Raw genomic sequence first — 21,206 nt, 5'->3', positions numbered from 1 at the left:
TAGCTCTCCACGGTGAACGCGTGGCCGCAAACGGAGCGGCAATCGGAGCTCTAGATCAAAAGTTATGGTGGTTTGAAGATCAACCAAGGGAGAGAACTTGAGAGAGTGTTCTTCCTCCCTTTCTCTCTAATTACAGCTTGTGTGTGTAACAAATGAGGAGAGAGAGTGCTGAAAACTAGGGTTTTGGTTAAGTTATGTTGGGCCAAGGGCCCACTTTGGGTCCAATTGGCCCGGTTTGGCCCGTTCGGTCCAATCTTGGTCCGAATTCTATAAAATTGGTACCAGAATTCTCGTCTCAATCTCCTCTATCACATTTAGCCATAAAAATCACATTTTAGGCTTTCTAGAATAAATTCTCATTTATGGGTTAATTAGCTGTTAATTAACCGGGTTTTACATTGTTTACACATTTGCATTTGGTTGTGTTTGCTTGTATTACATCTATGTGATTCTGCTGTTTAACTTGTTTGCATGTTGGTTTGGATCTCTTACTTGTGCTATTAGTTCACGGATGTATTGAGGTGAGATGTTGTAGTTGAGAAATGATTATGTGGCTGAGAGATGGTTAATATGACTAATTTTGTGATTAAAATCTTTCTTCTGTTTAGAAATTTAAAGAAAAGTAATTAATTTTCTAAAGTATAAATAATTTTTTTCATAAAATAGTTTTATTGAGTAAGGCTAATTATTTGCATTTTATCTCATTACTTTTACTATATTCCTATTCCCTACCGAGAACGTGTAGTTTGTTCTCACCCTAAAATCTTTCACTCTTTCAGTGACACAGGTTCTTTACTTATGATTCCTGTTGCTTTTATAGAGTTCCATCGCCCTTGTTGCATTAGTTTTTATTTTATCCAGAGGGATAGGTATTGTATTTGAGTTTTATATTGAACATATTCGTATGGCATTTATTATCATTAATAATGATGTGATTATTATTATTTGAAGATCTTTGATATGTGGTCTTAATTAATAGAAACAAAATTTTCTAGAATTTTCTTAAAAACTGAAACGCAATATCGACGTAAAGGCTCAATATTAAAGAGATAATAAAAGAAAACAGGTTAGTAACACCTTACTTTTGGTACGATCATGACGTGCTAAAAGTTAGGGTGTTCCAGGTAAAGCTTTTCAGTGAGGTGCTTGTGCTATTTAAAAGCTCAAGCTTCTCATTATGTGTTTGGTAAATCAAAAAGATCACGTGCTTATGCTTGCAGCTTTTAAAAGATCGGAGTACTTTTGAAAGCACCTAAGGTAAATCTTTTCAAAGTTTGCTTGTGCTTTTCAAAATTTAAAAGTCTAATATAACATCATATGTTAACTAATTTTCAAATTTAATGCTCACATTTATGTCTATTATAAGATTCTTAAATTTTAAAAGTTGTTTTAGCAAACGCAATTATTGTTGCTTGTGTTTATTAAAAGCTATTTTTAATTTGATTTACCAAACATAAATGTTACGACTTTTAAAAAGCCATCTTTTAAAAATTAACTTTTATAAGCTACTTTTGAAAAATAAAAACTTTACCAAACTAAGCCATAGTCAACGAATATTTTAATATTGATTGTATGTTCTGAGTGAATTTATTAACTAATATTTATTAACAATAAAAGTTTTTATACATATATTTAATGCCATTGCATTATATTCATATAACATTTATAGTAATGTTATATTGTAGTCAACCAAAGCTTTAATTCAGTATTTTTCATTAATTAACATGTTTGAAAATAAAAAAATTGTATATGAAGTAATATTTTACTAAATTCGTTTAATATTTAATAGAGTAATGTTAGAAATTCAATTTAAATGCTAAATTTTTCAAAAAAAGAAAGAGAATATTTAAAATTAAAAGAATATTGACTAATATTAACAACCTAAAAATTAATTTTCTGTACTTTCTCAATTTAATATCACTATTTCAAAATGAGAGTGACCAAAAAATGTGAGAACAAAAGATAATTAATTAACAAATAGAAATATCATAAATTCTCTTTATAATAGGTAAGATGACCAATTGTCTTCTAGAATAATTCGACTACTATATATTGATAGATACGTTTGTATTTTTTTCAAATAACCTCGATATCAATTCTATCGATAAGGATATATTGTTTATTAGAATGAAGTTCATCATTGCTTTAATTTTGATTGGTTTCCTTGCCATGTCCATGACTTCAGGTATGTTTTTCCAATCATGTAATAGAAAAATCTAAGTCATATTTCCTTTATAGGTGGCCTAGGTAAAGAGTATTTTTATGTGATGGTGTAATTGTGTTGTAGGACATGAGGAGATAGAGAAAGATCTATGTCATATTCCACCAGGACATGAACAACTACAGAAAGTTATAAATAATTGGTGCTACAAAATTACTAGTGAAGCTTGTGAACTCACAGAAGACTTGAAGTGTTGCCATGATTGCCAAAATACGTATGGATCCACCGCATATGGAAAATGTCTTTCTTCTAAGCTACACTGTATTTGTCTCACTCCATGTTAAGATTCTAGTATGTGTATTTCATACACAATGCAATGTTGTAGAACTTACATAAATAATTCAAAATTATAAATTCTAAAAAGTCACACATTGTATTTGTGTCTATCCATGTTAAGGTTCTAGTATGTATTATTTTATACAGAATCCAGTATTGAGGTATGTACATGAATAACTGGAAATTAGAGTAATTACCCAAATCAAGTCCTAAAAATTTTAAAAATAAACATTTTAGTTTTTTTTAAAAAAAATATCACATAGATCAATCTTCAACATTTTTTGATGTCTGATATAATAATTTTCCATTCATTTTCTGACATGACTCACTAAATTTTTCATGTATTTATTAAAAAAAATATTAGTAGATATTATAATCAAATTAATTTTTGAGATTAAGTTAAACCTGTTTGATTTCTAATAAGAAATATTTTCAAAAAAAATATTATTGAATCATTCTTACTACATACACAATTCCAAATCTAACAAAAAGAGATGTACTAAGTCTTATATTCTCTTAAATTAAAAGCATATTACACTACAAAAAAATGTTGAGTACCGTCGGATTTTCCGCTATATTTACCAAAAATATTTGCCGGTAATATGCTTACCGGCGAAATGAATTCGACTGTATATATCTCATCGATAATTGTTTACCAGCGGATTTTTTTGTCTGTCGCTAATTACCATCGGAATATTTTCACTGGTAATTTTTACTGTCGAATTTTTTTCGGTAAATTCGAAGGTAATATATTATTAATTAATAATTAAATTAATAACTACTGGTAGATTTAACCGATGATAAATTTGACGGTAAAATTAAATTTTAAAGTTTTTTAAAAATTAATATATAATTCATGCATATTAAAAGATGACTTCAAAACTTGAAGGTAAAATGTTTATTGATATAACAATAAATTTCAGCAAATAAAAAGAATTTACAAACAAAAATAAAAAAACCTAAGGAATTAGAATGAAGAATTTACAAGTTTCAGAAAGTAAACACAATTTACAAATAGAATTTAATAAATAAAAATCCTAAGGCTTGAAAATTTTAAAAAATCATAATAAACAATGAATCAAAACAAAGAATGAACAAATCATACCTAGTCTATATTAGAAGATGCAGCCACAGAGGCACAGAAATTGAGAGAGATGGAGTATCACGGCCAGCACAACGACATGAACGATGATCTGGTAGTCATCCAGAAAATAATTATCAAAAGTGGCAGAGAGAGGAAGAGACAAACTCAAGACTATCTAGATATTAAAACCGGTTTAGTCAAATACACTATTAATGCTGGAAGCAAGCATTTTATGTATAAAAACTAATAAATTTTATAGATAAGGGAGAAACATTAGGGAATGATAATCTTATTGAATGACTTACCACATCCTCAGGGTCATCTGGTTTTATACGAAGCTTTGCCTCTAAATTTCGTGATTGGACATCGATAGTTGCTGCTTGTGCAATTTTCCATTTGATAGCCCACTTTGTAGCTTCAACAACTCGCTCAGCTTCTAACAAAGCAACGAAAGAAATTAATTGCTGAATATACCATTTTCCATCTTCACTATAAACAACCTGTACTTTACTACTAATAGGATTTTTATCTTGATGATCAAAATTGATCTTCCACTCCTAGGAGTGAAATAACAAAAGCAGTTAATTATGACATTGAGAAAAATATCTGCATTTAAATAATTTCAATCATTTGAAATGAGCACTTGCTCATATAATCTGAATTCACCAAGGGGATGTTAAGTATAGTTGCGAAAGAAAAGTAGCTTAAGTTTTAAAGACAATATCATAATATGCTACACCATTCAGATTCACAGTTTCACTGATAGTCAGAATAGCAAATAAGATATACCACTTCATTATCCTTATGTTTTGACAATGTAAAAGGTGCACTAGCATTTGGATCGGCATTTGAACCACATATTTCATTACCTTGTTCAATTTCTTAAGTCGAAAGCAACCAATTTGTATTCATAATTAGCAAAATCAATTCAACAATTAACAAAATCAGCATATTCATAGACAGCAAACACAATGCCTAACCTAATTCAACAATAAAAGTAACAACAATAACATTTCAATCATTTCAACATTTTAAGTGCAACATCTACCATATTCTAATCAGATTCATAAATCATATTCTAATCAATGGATCAACTATTGAAAATTAATATACAATATTATAATAACTAAAAAAACTTACATGTTGACTGTTGTTGTAGCTGCTGAATCGAGAAGTGCAATGCAGGCAGCAACACCCGCAGATGAAAGGCGAGGGAGGGATGGGATCATGGCGCGGCATGGTGAGATGCGAGCACTCACCAGGCATTGGGTGTAGTAATTGTGGATGAGCAGAATACGAGACAGAGGGAGCAAGACGGCTAATGACGAGCACGTGAGAAACCAGAAGTAGAGAAGGCACAACGGGACGCGAGCATGCGATGGATCCGGCGAGAGCACAAGATGCGGTGTATTCGGAGGAGATGAGATTTGCGAGAACACGATATGGTAGATCCGGCGAGAAGCACAGTGACAGAGGTGAGCATGTGGTGACGGTGAACCGAGCTGAGAGTGAGAGGGCTGGGGGAGAGGGCGCGGCGCTATGCCTCTATGTATGAGAATGGGAGAGAGAGAGAGAGAGTAATACAAAAAAGAGGGAGAGAGATTTTGCAATTTGAATTTAGGGCAAGATTACCGTCAAATTTACCAGAGGATAAATTCGCTGGTAATGCTTTGCAAGTGACCAAAACATAGCGTTGCTCTAATCAAGGTTTCCGACAAATAAATCCGCTAGTAAATCTGACGATAATGCTCTCGCCAATTTTATTTCCATTTATTATCGGCGTATTTATTAATGGAATATCAAATCCAATGGTAACATTTTTACTTGACAAATTTATTATCAAATTTGCCAGTGAATCCATTGGTAAACCCGCCGCTAATGTCCGACGCTAAATTCGACGATATTCAATGTTTTTCTTGTAGTGTTATTGTGGTTTTTTTAGTTTCATCGCTTGTTATTTGTACGCTTTATTTTGTTATGTTGAGTATTCTCTAATTCCAAGATAGATATGTCTTTCATTAGGAAGTGATCCAAACATTGATTATATACATATGTATGGACTATGTAAGATTGTAAATAAATATGCTCATACAATCATCATCATCGAAGGCACGCACATTCAGTGATATTCATTAGTATCAATTATATCACATAAAAAAATTAAAATTAAATTAAATTCATATTTTTTATTATTATTATTATTAATCACACAATAATCATGTACCATAATTTTTTGCATGTTTTTGGACAAAAGTAATGATAAATTTATTTATTAGAATTTTATGTATGTATTTATAATATAAAAAGAGTTTTTGCATAAAAAAAGAAAAAATAAAAATTTAAGGTTGAAACCATTTGATATTTTTGTATTTAATATAGCTTAGCTTGGTTTGATAGCTAGGAATTAAGTATAATCAAAGTTATTCTTATATGTTCACTTGAATCTAAACTTGATCACCAAGTTATCCATTAACTCAAAGTTAACAAAATTTCTACTTCATAATTATTTTTCTTTGATTTATAATGTGTGCAAAAATCATGTTAACAAAAAAAAATGTGTCAAATTTGCATTCTCTGTTAGTGAGTTACGTTGAAAAATAGATAGGATACCATTATGTCTGACAAAAAAATGTTTGAGATTGATGTGTATATTAATTTTTTTGGGGATTAAAATGTCTACTTTTAAAATCTTTTGGGATTGATTTGGATAATTACTCTAAAAATTATAATTCCAAAAAGTCGCAAATATTCTATAAGTATCAGTGGTCATTCTTTTAATTTCTAGTTCTGACTTAATTTTATGAGCATTAAATCACAAGCAACCCATGTCAAAAATAATAATCAACTAATTTATTTATGGAAAATAGTAATTCTACATATAGAACCATTGTGTTCAATTAACATATTGTAAATATAATGGTGAAGCCAACTTCTCAATCACAAATTTTCAGGCATTTTCTAAGCAATTTGGATTAGGTTCAAACGTATTAATATTTTCTATTAAAAATATAAAAATTCTTATTTTAGAGATATGTTTGATTATCAAGGTTTTTGTTTAAAATACAAATCGTTTCTCTCCTTTTTTTTTCCAGAATCATCCTTAATGAGTTAATGATATAATTATAACTTTTAAAAAAATTTATCTCTAATAAAAATAATAATTACAACTCTTCTAAAAAAAATCATCCCCCTGACCTTAGTCCCAATACTACATCCACCAGACTTCAATCCTAACCATCCTACTAGCTACCTTCTATTGTGATAAACCACAATTTTATGGTTTATCTTGTATCGAATTTGGTAGATTTTATCAATTTTTCCTACATTTATTCACTAAAATAGCATAGTTTTGTAAATTCTCCCTAAATTGTGCTTAAGCGTAAAAATATGCTTTTTAGGCTCTTAATTTACTAAATTTAATTCACTTTAATTCCATTCAATGCCTTGATGTGTTTGTTTAGTGATTTTAGGCTTAGAAGGCAAAGATTAGATTGAAGAAATGAAGAAAAAAGCATGTAAAGTGGAAAATTCATGAAGAAATGAAGTTTTGAAAATCTGCCATGTGGCGCTTACGTGTGACCTTGCGTGTACACGTGACCTGGAAAATCGCCATGCGGCGGGTACGCATGACCTTACGCGTACGTATGACACAAAGCACGTGACTCACTCAAAGAAAATGTGGCTGGCAATTTCTAGACCCCTTCAAGCCCAGATCTAACTCATTTCTGAAGTATTTGAGGCCAAATTCAAGAAAGAACAAGGGAAGAGCAACGAGGTTTAGTTTAGTAACATGTTTTAGGTTATATTCTAGAGAAAAAAACTCTCTTTTCTCTCTATAATTAGGGTAGATTTAGATTAACTTTATCTTAGATTTAGGTTTTATTTCTAGTCTTGATCTAGCTTCCATTGCTTCTCCTTGTTTACTTGTCTTGATTCTCTTAATTTACATTGTTAATTTCCCTTTTATGTCACTTTTGGCTTATGAACTTTGGTTATTTTAATTTCTATAATGCAATTTGATGTTTCTATGTTTATTGTTGCTTAATTGAGTTGCTATTATTGTTTTCTTGCATTTGGTAGTTGTAGATTTTATGATTATTGCCATTTTACCATGCTTTATGTTTATGGACCCCAAGTGTTTGATAAAATGCTTGTTTTAGTTTTAGAGTAGATTTTTAGCACTCTTGGTTTGGTATTGAAGACTTAGGTGCCTTGATGTCATTGATATCTAGTGTGATTGGTAATTTATGGTTGTTAGTTAGTTTTAGTTCAATTATGTCCACTTGACTTCACCATCCGATGTTAGAAGAAAACTAAGTAGAATTAACCCTTTGTAATTACCATGTTGTGGTCAATGAGTTGAAAAGGAAGCCTTAACTCTTAATCCTTGCCAGGAGTGTCTTTTAGCATTTATACTTCTTTAGTTGTTAGCTTTATTTTCTTGTCATTTAGTTTCTCGTCTCTTTCTTTGCGAACCCACCTTATACTCATAACCAATAATATGCACACTTCCCTATAATTCCTTGAGAGATGACTCGAGGTTTAAATACTCTCAGTTTTTATTAGTTTGCATTGTGACAAACAAAATTAAACTTTGATTGAGGGTTGATTGTTGGTTTGGATCTATACTTTGACGAGATTATTTTTGTGAAAATTCCGAATCGACGATTTTCCTCCGTCAAGTTTTTGGTGCCATTACCGGAGAGTTTCAAATATGCGCTTGTTATTGATTATTGTATATATATTGATATTATGAATAGCTTGATTTTTGGTTTGTTTGCTAGTTTTTTATTGTTGTAGGAGTTTTTTTTCTTTGATTCTTATTGGTTTTTGTTTTGATTTTCTCTTTTTACTATAAATTCTCACCCTTTTGGCTATGAATTTGCTTCTAACTATATTGTAGGATATGGAAATTACAATGAGGATATGCATCAAGGACGGGAAAATCAAAGGTGGGAAGATCCTCAAGCATATGAATAATCTTCATGACAACAACCTCCTCCAACATACTATGACCATGAACCACCCCATGATGTATACCCATCTAATGGATATGGTGGACCTCCTTGTGGATATCAACCACAACTACCATATGCCTATGAACTCCCTCCTCAATATATCCCTCAACCACCATACTCACAAGCTCCAATACCACCAAACACCTCCATATGACCCTAATCCATATCCAACATACCAACAACCATATGAGCCATATAAACCATACTTAGAATCACCACAATTTCAACATCAATACTTCCAAGAACCACCACCTCTATATACACCACCTCCATACTCTTATCAAGATGAACCACCTCCCAAACTTTCAACCACATGATAAATTTTCCTTCCCTCCACAACCCTCCATGGAAGAATATCTATATCCATTGATCCAAGAGCAACATGATAATAATTATGTTAGTTATGAATGGATTCTTGCATGGTCTAGAATTTTACAAATAAGCTCTCTGATGAGCGGATATTTATATGCTTTTTGGGGGTATTTTCATATAGTTTTTAGTAGGATTTAGCCAATTTTTAGTATATTTTTATTAGTTTTTGTGCAAAAAGCATATTTTTGGAATTTACTATGAGTTTATGTGTTTTTCTGTGATTTCAAATATTTTCTGGCTGAAATTGAGGAACCTGAGCAAAAATCTGATTCAGAGGCTGAAAAAGAACTGCAGATGTTGTTGGATTCTGACCTCCCTGCACTCAAAGTGGATTTTCTGGAGCTAAGGAACTCCAAATGGCGCGATCCCAATTGTGTTGGAAAGTAGACATCCAGGGCTTTCCAGCAATATATAATAGTTCATACTTTGAGCAAGTTTTGATGACATAAATTGGTGTCAAAACGCCAGCTCTCTATCCTTTTCTGGCGTCAAAACGCCAGAACTGGCATAAAAGTTGGAGTTAAACGCTCAAACTGGCACCAAAGCTGGTGTTTAACTTCAGGAATAACCTATGCACGTGAAAGCTCCAATGCTCAGTCCAAGCACACACCAAGTGGGCCCCAGAAGTGGATTTCTACACTACCTATCTTAGTTTACTCATTTTCTGTAAACCTAGGTTACTAGTTGAGTATAAAAACTACTTTTAGAGATTTATTTTGTACCTCATGACATTTTCATGTTTTACATTGTATCTCTATGGGATGAGTCTCTAAACTCCATTGTTGGGGGTTAGGAGCTCTGTTATGTCTCGATAGATTAATGCAATTACCATTAATTTTTTATTCAATCACGCTTGTTTCCATTCTAAGATATTCATTCGCACTTAAACGTGATGAATGTGATGATCCGTGACACTCATCACCATTCTCAACCTATGAACGCGTGCCTGACAACCACCTCTGTTCTATCTTTGATTGAAAGTGTATCCCTTGGGTTTCTGGTTCACGAATTTGAGTACCTCTCCTGACAACAGAGTGTTCGAATTCGTGCATCCAGAGTCTTCATGGTATAAGCTAGGATTATTGGCGGCCATTCCTGAGATTCGGAAAGTCTAAACTTTGTCTATGGTATTCCGAGTAAGATCTGGGAAGGGATGACTGTGACGAGCTTCAAACTCACGAGTGTTGGGTGTAGTGACAGATGCAAAAGGATCACTAGATTCTATTCCAACATGATCGAGAACCGACAGATGATTAGCCGTGCAGTGACAACGCACATGGACCATTTTCACTGAGAGGATGGGAAGTAGCCATTGACAACATTAACACCCTACACATAGCTTTCCATGGAAGGAGCCTTGCGTGCGTGAAGAGGAAGATAGTAGGAAAGCAGAGATTCAGATGACAGAGCATCTCCAAAACTCCAACCTATTCTCCATTATTGAACCACAAGTACCTTTTATTTCATGATCTTTTATAATATTGCAAACAAAAAACCCTTTTCATTATTAATATCTTGACTAAGTGTTACAAGGTAACCATAGCTTGCTTCAAGCCGACAATCTCCGTGGGATCAACCCTTACTCACGTAAGGTATTACTTGGACGACCCAGTGCACTTGCTGGTTAGTTGTGCAGAATTGCAAGTGTGATTTCAATTTCGTACACCAAGTTTTTATTACCGTTGCCGGGGATTGTTCAAGTTTGAACAACTGACAGTTCATCTTGTTGCTTAGATTAGGAAAATTTTGTCTTTTGAGTCAGAGTCTTTTATTCTCTTTTCAAAATTTTTTAACAAAAAAAATTATTATTTTTCTTTTAGATTTTTCTGTTTGAGTCTAGTTGCATGTTTTAAGTTTGGTGTTTTCTTGTTAGTTTTTATTTTAATTCTAAAAATTTATTTTTGGTTTTTTAAAAAATTTAAGTTTGGTTTTCTTTTTATGTTCTTGAGTCCTTCTTGTGTTTTGATCCTAAAATTTTTAAGTTTGGTATTCCTTGGTGTTTTTCCTCCAATTTTCAAAAATTTTGCATTAAATTAGTCATCAATTTTAAAAATCAAATCTTTTTTTATAAATTGTTCTTCAATCATATCTTTTCAATCATATCTTTTTTTCAAAACTTCCTAACCACTTTCTCTTTCTTCATTTTTTTCAAAAATCCTCATAAAAAATTTTCAAATCTTTTTTTTACTCTATTTTTTTAGTTTCCAATTTTTTTATTATTACTATGTCAAAAAAATATATATATATAAATATAATAAAATAAATAAAATAAATCCACATCATCTCCTTTTCTCCATCATAGAACTAAGTGGAAATGAATAATCCAGAAGGACTCTGGGGTCATATGCTAATCCCGCTACTGCTTCATATGGGAGTAGTATCTGTATACCCTCCATCAGAGTCAGTAGTTTTGAGTTGAATCCTCAGCTCATTATCATGGTGCAACAAAATTGCCAGTATTCTGGTCTTTCACAAGAAGAACCTACTGAGTTTCTGGCACAGTTCTTACAAATTGCTGACATAGTACATGATAAGGAAGTTGATGAGCGGATAATTTGTATGCTTTTTGGCATTGTTTTTAGAATGTTTTTAGTATAATCTAGTTAGTTTTTAGTATATTTTTATTAGTTTTTAGCTAAAATTCACTTTTCTGGACTTTACTATGAGTTTGTGTGTTTTTCTGTGATTTCAGGTATTTTCTGGCTGAAATTGAGGGTCCTGAGCAAAAATCTGATTCCGAGACCAAAAAGGACTGCAGATGCTGTTGGATTCTGACCTCCCTGCACTCGAAGTGGATTTTCTGGAGCTACAGAAGCCCAATTGGCGCGCTCCTAACGGCATTGGAAAGTAGACTTCCTGGGCTTTCCAGCAATATATAATAATCCATACTTTGCCCAAGCTTTGATGGCCCAAACCGGCGCTCAAAGTCACCCTCAGAAATTCCAGTGTTAAACGCCGGAACTGGCATAAAACTTGGAGTTAAACGCCCAAACTAGCATGAAAGCTGGCGTTTAATTCCAGAAAAGGTCTCTACACGAAAATGCTTCATTGCTCAACCCAAGAACACACCAAGTGGGCCCGGAAGTGGATTTTTAAGTCATTTACTCATCTATGTACACCCTAGGTTACTAGTTTACTATTAATAGGATCTTTTGACATTGTATCAGTACCTCATGACACTTTACACGTTTTCTTTGTGTACTTTCCACAGCATGAGTCTCTAAACCCCATGGTTGGGGGTGAGGAGCTCTGCTGTGTCTTTATGGATTAATGCAATTACTACTGTTTCTCATTCAATCATGCTTGCTTCCATTCTAAGATAATACTTGTTCTTAATTCGGATGAATGTGATGATCCGTGACAATCATCATCATTCCCAATCATGAACGTGTGACTGACAACCACCTCCGTTCTACCTTAGATTAAGTAGTTATCTCTTGGATTCTTTAACCGGAATCTTTATGGTATAAGCTAGAACTGATGGCGGCATTCAAGAGAATCCGGAAGGTCTAAACCTTGTCTGTGGTATTCTGAGTAGGATTCAATGATTGAATGACTGTGAGTGTTTGAAGAAGAAGACAGTAGGAAAGCAGAGATTCAGAAGATGGAGCATCTCCAAAACCTCAACCTATTCTCCATCACTGCAAAACAAGTAATCATTTCATGTTCTTTTGTCTTTCACAATCAATCCTGATAATTTCTGATATCCTGACTAAGATTTACAAGATAGCCATAGCTTGCTTCAAGCCGACAATCTCCGTGGGATCGACCCTTGCTCACGCAAGGTATTACTTGGACGACCCAGTGCACTTGCTGGTTAGTTGTGCGGAGTTGCAAAAGTGTGATTGCAATTTCGTGCACCAGAAGTAGACCATGATGTCTACATATTATTATTGTTTCCATTTGCTGTAAAAGACCAAGCTAAGAGGTGGTTAAATAACCAACCTAAGGAAGCATAAGGACATGGAAACAGCTGTCAAAAAAATTTTTGAATCAATATTTCCCTCCCAAGAGGATGACACAGCTAAGGCTGGACATCCAAGGCTTTAAACAAGAGGATAATGAATCCCTTTACAACGTCTGGGAGAGGTACAGAGAGATGCTGAGGAAAAGCCCCTTTGAAATGTTTTCAAAATGGGTGCAGTTAGACATCTTCTACTATGGGCTTACAGGAAAAGCTCAGATATCTCTAGACCACTCAGCTGGTGGATCTATACACATGAGAAAGACAATTGAAGAGGCTCAAGAGCTTATAGATACTGTTGCTAGAAATCAGCATCTGTACTTGAGTAGTAAGTCCTCCATGAAGGAAGAGGCTAAAGTAGTATCTACTGACCTTAGTCCTCCAGAAAAAGTTGCTGAACTCAACCAGCAATTACTTACTCTAACAAAATAGTTAGCAGAATTTAAAGAAATGTTACAAGATACTCGGGATGCTAATAAGAATATGGAAGCACAACTTGACCAGACAAGATAACAGTTATCTAAACAAATAATAGAAGAATGTCAAGCTGTTCAATTAAGGAGTGGAAAAACATTAAATACATCAACTCAAAGCAGCAGAAAGCCAAGGAAAGAACAGCTGACAGAGGACAAACAGTATGCTACCTAAAATCCCTCTGAGGACAATAAGAGCCTAGAGAGGAAGGATTCTGGCGTTCAAACGCCAGAAAAGGGTGACAAACTGGCATTGAACGCCCAGTGGACACCCAGTTCTCGCGTTTAAACGCCAGAAAATGGTGAAAAGTTGGCGTCAAACCAATTCCATGTTCAATTCTGGCGTTCAAATGCCAGAACAGGGTATGAATCTGCCTTTAAATGCCAATCCAGTGCCCAATCCTAGCGTTCAAACGCCAGTAAGGGATCAGACACCCGCAAGTGCTGATAATAACTCCCTCAAGAAGGTGTCTCAGCATGCTTCTGTAGGAAATAAACCTGCAGCAACCAAGGTTGAAGAATATAAAGCCAAAATACCTTATCCTCAGAAACTCCGCCAAGCGGAATAGGATAAGCAATTTGCCCGCTTTGCAGACTATCTCAGGACTCTTGAAATAAAGATTCCGTTTGTAGAAGCACTTGAGCAAATACCCTCTTATGCTAAGTTCATGAAAGAAATCTTAAGCCATAAGAAGGATTGGAGAGAAACTGAAAAATTTTCTCACTGAGGAATGCAGTGCAGTTATTCTAAAAGGCTTACCAGAGAAGCTTAAGGATCCCGGAAGCTTTATAATACCATGCACACTAGAAGGAATTTGCACCAAGACAGCTCTATGTGATCTTGGGACAAGTATCAACCTAATCCCTGCATCCACTATCATAAAGCTTGGTTTGACCGAAGAGATCAAACCAACCCGGATCTGTCTTTAACTTGCTGATGGCTCCATTAAATACCCATCAGGCATAATTGAGGACATGATTGTCAAGGTTGGGCCATTTGCCTTTCTCACTGACTTTGCAGTGCTGGAAATGGAGGAGCACAAGAGTGCAACTCTCATTCTAGGAAGACATTTCCTAGCAACTGGACGCACTCTCATTGATGTCCAAAAGGGGGAAGTGACCCTAAGAGTCAATGAGGATGAGTTTAAGTTGAATGCTGTCAAAGCTATGCAGTATCTAGACATACCAAAAGACTGCATGAAAGTGGATCTTATTGACTCTCTGGTAGAAGAAGTCAATATGACTGAGAGTCTCGAATCAGAGCTAGAGATCATATTTAAAGATGTTCAGCCTGATCTGGAGGAGCCAGAGGAAACAGAGGAACCTCTAAAAATTCCTCAATTAGAGGAAAAGCACCCCAAACCCGAGCTCAAACCACTACCACCATCCCTGAAATATGCATTTCTGGGAGAAGACAACACTTTTCTTGTGATCATAAGTTCTACCTTAAAGCCACAGGAAGAGGAGGCACTGATTCAAGTGCTAAGGACACACAAGACAACTCTTGGGTGGTCCATAAGTGATCTTAAGGGCATTAGCTCAGCTAGATGCATGCACAAGATTCTCTTGGAGGATAATGCTAAGCCAATGGTACAACCACAAAGGCGGCTGAATCCAGCCATGAAGGAAGTGGTGCAGAAAGAGGTAAATAAACTACTAGAGGTGGGAATTATTTATCCTATTTCTGACAGTCCCTAGGTGAGCCCTGTCCAAGTCATCCCCAAGAAGGGAGGAATGACAGTAGTGCATAATGAAAAGAATGAACTAGTTCCTACAAGAACAGTTACAGGGTGGCGCATGTGTATTGACTACAGAAGACTCAATACAGCCACCAGAAAGGATCATTTTCTTTTACCATTCATAGACCAGATACTAGAAAAGCTAGCAGGTCATGACTATTACTGCTTTTTGGATGGCTATTCAGGCTACAACCAAATTGCAGTAGATCCCCAAGATCAAGAGAAAACAGCATTCACATGCCCATCTGGGTTATTTTCCTACAGAAAGATGCCATTTGGTCTGTGTAATGCACCTACAACCTTTGAAAGATGCATGCTCTCTATTTTCTCTGATATGGTGGAAAATTTTTTGGAAGTCTTCATGGATGACTTCTCAGTATATGGAGACTCATTCAGCTCCTGTCTTGATCATCTAACACTTGTTCTGAAAAGGTGCCAAGAGACCAACCTGGTTTTAAACTGGGAGAAATGTCACTTTATGGTGACTGAAGGAATTGTCCTTGGACACAAAATTTTAAACAAGGGAATAGAGGTGGATCAAGCTAAGGTAGAGGTAATTGAAAATTTACCACCACCTGCCAATGTTAAGGCAATCAGAAGCTTTCTGGGGCATGCAAGATTTTATAGGAGGTTTATAAAGGATTTTTCAAAAATCACAAAACCTCTAAGTAATCTGCTAGCTGGTGACACGCCATTTATATTTGACACAGTGTTTGCAGGCGTTTGAGGCTCTGAAGGCTAAGCTGGTCACAGCACCAGTCATTTCTGCACCAAACTGGACATTACCATTTAAACTTATGTGTGATGCCAGTGACCATGCCATTGGTGCAGTATTGGGACAGAGGCATGACAAACTTCTTCATGTCATTTACTATGCCAGTCGTGTACTAAATGATGCACAGAAGAATTACACAACCACAGAAAAGGAATTGCTTGCAGTGGTTTATGCCATTGACAAGTTCAGATCCTATTTAGTCGGATCAAAGGTGATTGTGTACAATGACTATGCTGCTCTTAAATATCTACTCACAATGCAGGATTCAAAACTCAGGCTCATAAGGTGGGTGTTGCTTCTACAAGAGTTTGATATAGAAATAAGAGACATAAAAGGGACAGAAAACCAAGTGGCAGATCACCTGTCCCGGATAGAACCAGTAGAAGGGGCGTCCCTCCCCATCACTGAGATCTCTGAAACCTTTCCGGATGAGCAACTCTTTGCCATTCATGAAGTACCATGGTTTGCAGACATTGCAAACTATATGGCTGCAAGGTTCATACCCAAGGAGTACAGCAGGCAGCAAATGAAAAGATTAATTTATGATGCAAAGTACTACTTGTGGGATGAACCATATCTCTTTAAGAGATGCACAGACAGAATAATCTGTAGATGTGTGCCTAGAGAAGAAGCGCAGAGGATCCTTTGGCACTACCATGGATCACAATATGGAGGACATTTCGGAAGTGAGCGAACGGCCACAAAAGTCCTCCAATGCGGCTTCTACTGGCCTACTCTCTATAAAGACTCCCAAGAATTTGTACGAAACTGTGACAGTTGCCAGAGAGCTGGTAATCTACCTCACGGTTACGCCTTGCCTCAGCAAGGGATCTTAGAGATTGAATTGTTTGACGTATGGGGTATTGACTTCATGGGGCCTTTCCCACCTTCATACTCAAACACTTATATTCTAGTGGCAGTAGACTATGTATCTAAATTTGTAGAGGCAATTGCAACACCCACTAGTGATACTAAAACAGTGCTAAAGTTCCTCTAGAAACACATCTTCAGTAGATTTGGTGTCCCCAGAGCACTAATCAGTGATGGAGGCACTCATTCATGCAATAAACAGCTTTACTCTGCTATAGTCCGGTATGCAATTAGCCACAAGGTAGCAATTCCATATCATCCACAGACAAATGGGCAAGCTGAGGTCTCTAATAGAGAACTAAAAAGAATCCTGGAACGGACTGTAATGGCCCGTAGAAAGGATTGGGCAAAAAGCTTGGATAATGCTCTGTGGGCATACAGAACAGCATTCAAGACTCCTATAGGAACTTCTCCATACCAACTTGTGTATGGCAAAGCCTATCATCTGCCCGTGCAACTGGAACACAAAGCTTACTGGGCAACCAGATTCCTAAACCTTTATGCTAAATTAGTTGGAGAGAAAAGATTGCTCCAGTTGAATGAGCTAGAGGAGTTCAAGCTCAATGCTTTTGAAAATGCAAAAATTTACAAGGAGAAAGCAAAAGGATGGCATGACAAGAAATTGTCATCCAGAGTCTTTGAACCAGGACAAAAGGTCCTACTATTCAACTCTAGACTCAGATTATTCCTTGGGAAATTAAAATTCCGGTGGAGGGGACCATATGTGATTACAAGTGTGTCACCATATAGATATGTGGAGCTTCAAGATACTGACTCTAATAAAAGATTCATTGTTAATGGACAAAGATTCAAACATTATCTTGAAAGCAATATTGAGCAAGAGTGTTCAAAACTGAGACTAGAATAATATTCAGTGAGGTCCAGCTAAAGTCAATAAAGAAGCGCTTGCAGGGAGGCAACCCAGCCATTGGTTAAGCATATCTATTTTTTTTGTAATTATAACAGTTTGATACAAAATTTATCTTTCATTATAGGAGTTCACAGAGTTACAAAAGATTCAGAGTAGAAAATAGAGAAAAGATGCTCACTAGTAGAAAAATGCCAGTAAGGAGCATTTTTTGGGCGTTAAACGCCCAGAATGGCAAAATGCTCACTAGCAGAAAAATGCCAGTAAGGAGCATTTTTTGGGCGTTAAACGCCAGAATGGGTGCCATTCTAGGCATTTAATGCCAGACTTGCAGCATCCTGGGCATTTAGAAAAATGCCCAGTGACAAAGGAATTCTGTCGTTTAAACGCCAGTCAGGGTACCTGGTTGGGCATTTAAATTCCCAGTAAGGAAGGAAAACTGGTGTTTAAACACCAGCCAGGATATCTGGTTGGGCGTTTAAACGCCCAGTAAGGAACGAAAACTGGCATTTAAATGCCAGTCAGGTACGTTTAAACGCCCAAAACAGGCAGCAATTGGGCATTAAACGCCCAAAACATGCTACTCCTGGGCGTTCAACGCCAGGAACATGGAGGGGGGGAGGTTCTTGTTCCCAACTCAGATTTTTTTTATTTTAATATTTCTTTCCACATTTCTTGCATGAACATGTTACAAATCCTCATCTTTCAATTTCAATTTCAAAAATTTCTTAATCCTAAAAATCTTTTTCTATTTCTTTCAAACTCTTTGTCAAAACTCATATATCTTTTTAATTTCTTTTTAAATCTTTTCCAAAAACACAAATATCTTTTTAAATTCGTTCCAAATCTTTTTCAACCCATCACACTATCTTTTCAAAATTAGATTTATCTTTTTCAAATTTCTCTCTTATCTTTTCAATTTTAAAAATACATCTTTTAAATATCATAACTATCTTTTTACAAATCATATCTTCTATGATATCTTTTTCAAAATTTTTGAACCCACCCCTCTCCCCTTTAAATTCCCATTCTGCCATCCCCTTTCCTCCACCATTCGAAATTGTCTCTCCCTCTCTTCCTCTCCTTTCCTTTCTTTTGCTTGAGGACAAGCAAACCACTAAGTTTGGTGTGCTTTTCGTGATCACTGAGCCAAGACTCACCAAGAACATGGCCCCCAAGGAAAAATAAACCACCTCAAGAGGCAAGAAAGAGAATATTCTAAAACCACTTTGGAAGCAAGAGAGGTTCTTAACCAAAGAACATGCAGACCATTATTATAAAATAATGGGTATGAGGTCAGTGATCCCGAAAGTTAAATTTGATCTGAAAGAAGATAAATATCCAGAGATCCAAGAGCAAATTCGAAACAGAGGCTGGGAAATCCTAGCTAATCCTGAGACAAAGGTGGGAAGAAATATGGTTCAAGAATTCTACTCAAATCTGTGGCAAACAGATAAACAGAGAATGTCTGGAACCGCCTTCTACACCTTCTAAACTATGGTCAGAGAGAGCATTATCTACTTTCACCATGACATCATAAGAGAGATCTTCAAGCTGCCTTAACTACAAGATGACCCGGTATCCTTTAACAGGAGAATTGTGAATCAAGATAAGCGCTTGGACCAAGTTCTAGAGGACATATGCATCCCTGGAGCCAAGTGGGTAACCAACACAAAGAATGTCCCAATTTAACTCAAGAGAGGGGATCTCAAACCAGTTGCTAGAGGCTGGCTGGATTTTATTGGGTGTTCCATACTACCCACCAGAAACTGCTCTGAGGTCATTGTTAAAAGAGCAGTGATGATCCATTGCATTATGATGGGAAACAAAGTGGAAGTTCATCATCTGATTGCTTGTGAGATTTATACAATTGCAAACAAGATCTCCACTGAAGCCAAATTGACTTACCCAAGCTTGATTTCTCTGCTATGTAAAAATGCTGGAGTAAGAATGGGAGTAGATGAATATATCTCAGTTGATCTCCCAATCACAAAAAAGTCAATGGAAGGGCAACAAGTGCAAGATATTCCCATCAAAAGAAGGGCGCAAGAGTTCCTCCCAGAAATCCCACAGATTGACTACTGGAACTGCTTAGAAGCATCTATTACCAAGCTGCAAGAAGCTATGGATCAAATGAAAGAAGAACAGCAAAATCAAAATAGCATGCTATGCAAGCTGCTTAAGGAACAGGAGAAGCAAGGGCGTGAACTGCAGGAGCTGAAGCACCAGAAGCTACCTCTTGAAGCGCCAGACACCCCACAGAATGAAGGAGCATCCACCAAGCCAAAATAAAGGTTGTTGAGTCCTAATCTTAACTTTGTGATAACTCTGCTATTAGAAATCTATTTTTAGAGTCATAGGAATAGTAGTAATTAGTGTCCTTATTTTTCATTTTTAATTTTATCCCCAAGTAAGCTATAATTTATTTTTCTCATCATCATTAAACATGAATAAAATAGCAGTTTTTTAGAATAAGGAAGTAATTTTATTTTCGAGTTATTAATAAGAAAAATTCAAATTATTTATATGTGGTGACAATACTCTTTGTTCTCATAATGAATGGTTGAACAATGCATAAATTTTGATAGTGCAGTTTATGAATGTTAAAATTATTGGCTCTTGAAAGAATGATGAAAAAGAAAAATGTTGTTGACAATCTGAAAAATCATAGAATTGATTCTTGAAGTAAGAGAAAGCAATGAAGAACAAATCAAAAAAAAAAAGAGCGAAAGAAAGAAGAAAGCAAGCAGAAAAAGCCAATAACCCTTTTAACCAAAAGGTAAGGGTGAAGAGGATCTAAGGCTTTGAGCATCAATGGATACGAGGGCGTACAAGCATAAAATCCTGGCCTAAGTGGCTGAATCAAGCTGTCCCTAACCAAGTGCTTGTGGCATGCAGGTCCAAGTGAAAAACTTGAGACTGAGTGGTTAAAGTCATGATCCAACACAAAAAGAGTGTGCTTAAGAACTCTGGACACCTCTGACTGGGGACTTTAGCAAAGCTGAGTCACAATCTGAAAAGGTTCACTCAGTTATGTGTCCGTGGCATTTATGTATCAGGTGGTAATACTGGAAAACATAATGCTTAGGGCCACAACCAAGACTCATAAAGTAGATGTGTTCAATAATTAACATGCTAAACTAGGAGAATCAATAACACTATTTGAATTCTGAGTTCCTATAGATGCCAGTCATTCAAAACATCAAAGGATAAATGGAGATGCCAAAACTATTCAGAAGCAAAAAGCTACTTGTCCCGCTCATCTAATTAGAATTTGAGTTTCATGCACACTCTAAGATGCTATTGCCTCTTGATTTTCTTTTTTGGCCTATTTCATTCATCTAGTTGCTTGAGGACAAGTAACAGTCTAAGTTTGGTGTTGTGATGAGCGGATATTTTATACACTTTTTGGGGGTATTTTCATATAGTTTTTAGTAGGATTTAGCCACTTTTTAGTATATTTTTATTAGTTTTTGTTCAAAAAGCATATTTCTGGATTTTACTATGAGTTTGTGTGTATTTCTGTGATTTTAGGCATTTTCTGGC

At 35.5% G+C, this 21,206-nt stretch overlaps 1 protein-coding gene across 1 annotated transcript; it reads left to right on the top strand.

Annotated features, from left to right (window-relative positions):
- The first annotated feature begins 2,057 nt into the window (after window positions 1-2,057).
- On the top strand, window positions 2,058-2,702 carry LOC110279272 (uncharacterized). The gene is made up of 2 exons (XM_052258199.1): window positions 2,058-2,185; window positions 2,288-2,702. The coding sequence occupies exons 1-2, from the start codon at window positions 2,128-2,130 to the stop codon at window positions 2,503-2,505; spliced, it is 276 nt and encodes a 91-aa protein (XP_052114159.1). The 5' UTR covers window positions 2,058-2,127; the 3' UTR covers window positions 2,506-2,702.
- The last annotated feature ends 18,504 nt before the right edge of the window (window positions 2,703-21,206 follow it).

The sequence above is a fragment of the Arachis duranensis genome, chromosome 3, assembly GCF_000817695.3.
Source record: "Arachis duranensis cultivar V14167 chromosome 3, aradu.V14167.gnm2.J7QH, whole genome shotgun sequence".
Classification (NCBI taxonomy): Eukaryota; Viridiplantae; Streptophyta; class Magnoliopsida; order Fabales; family Fabaceae; genus Arachis; species Arachis duranensis.
The sequence above is the reverse complement of the archived record's forward strand: the minus strand, read 5'-3'. Positions and strand labels throughout refer to the sequence as shown.

Bases quoted from the DNA above. Each gene is read 5' to 3' on its own strand.
- LOC110279272 (XM_052258199.1), top strand. From the start codon at position 2,128: ATGAAGTTCATCATTGCTTTAATTTTGATTGGTTTCCTTGCCATGTCC. The intron at 2,186-2,287 runs GTATGTTTTTCC...ATTGTGTTGTAG, and splicing joins TGCCATGTCCATGACTTCAG to GACATGAGGAGATAGAGAAA.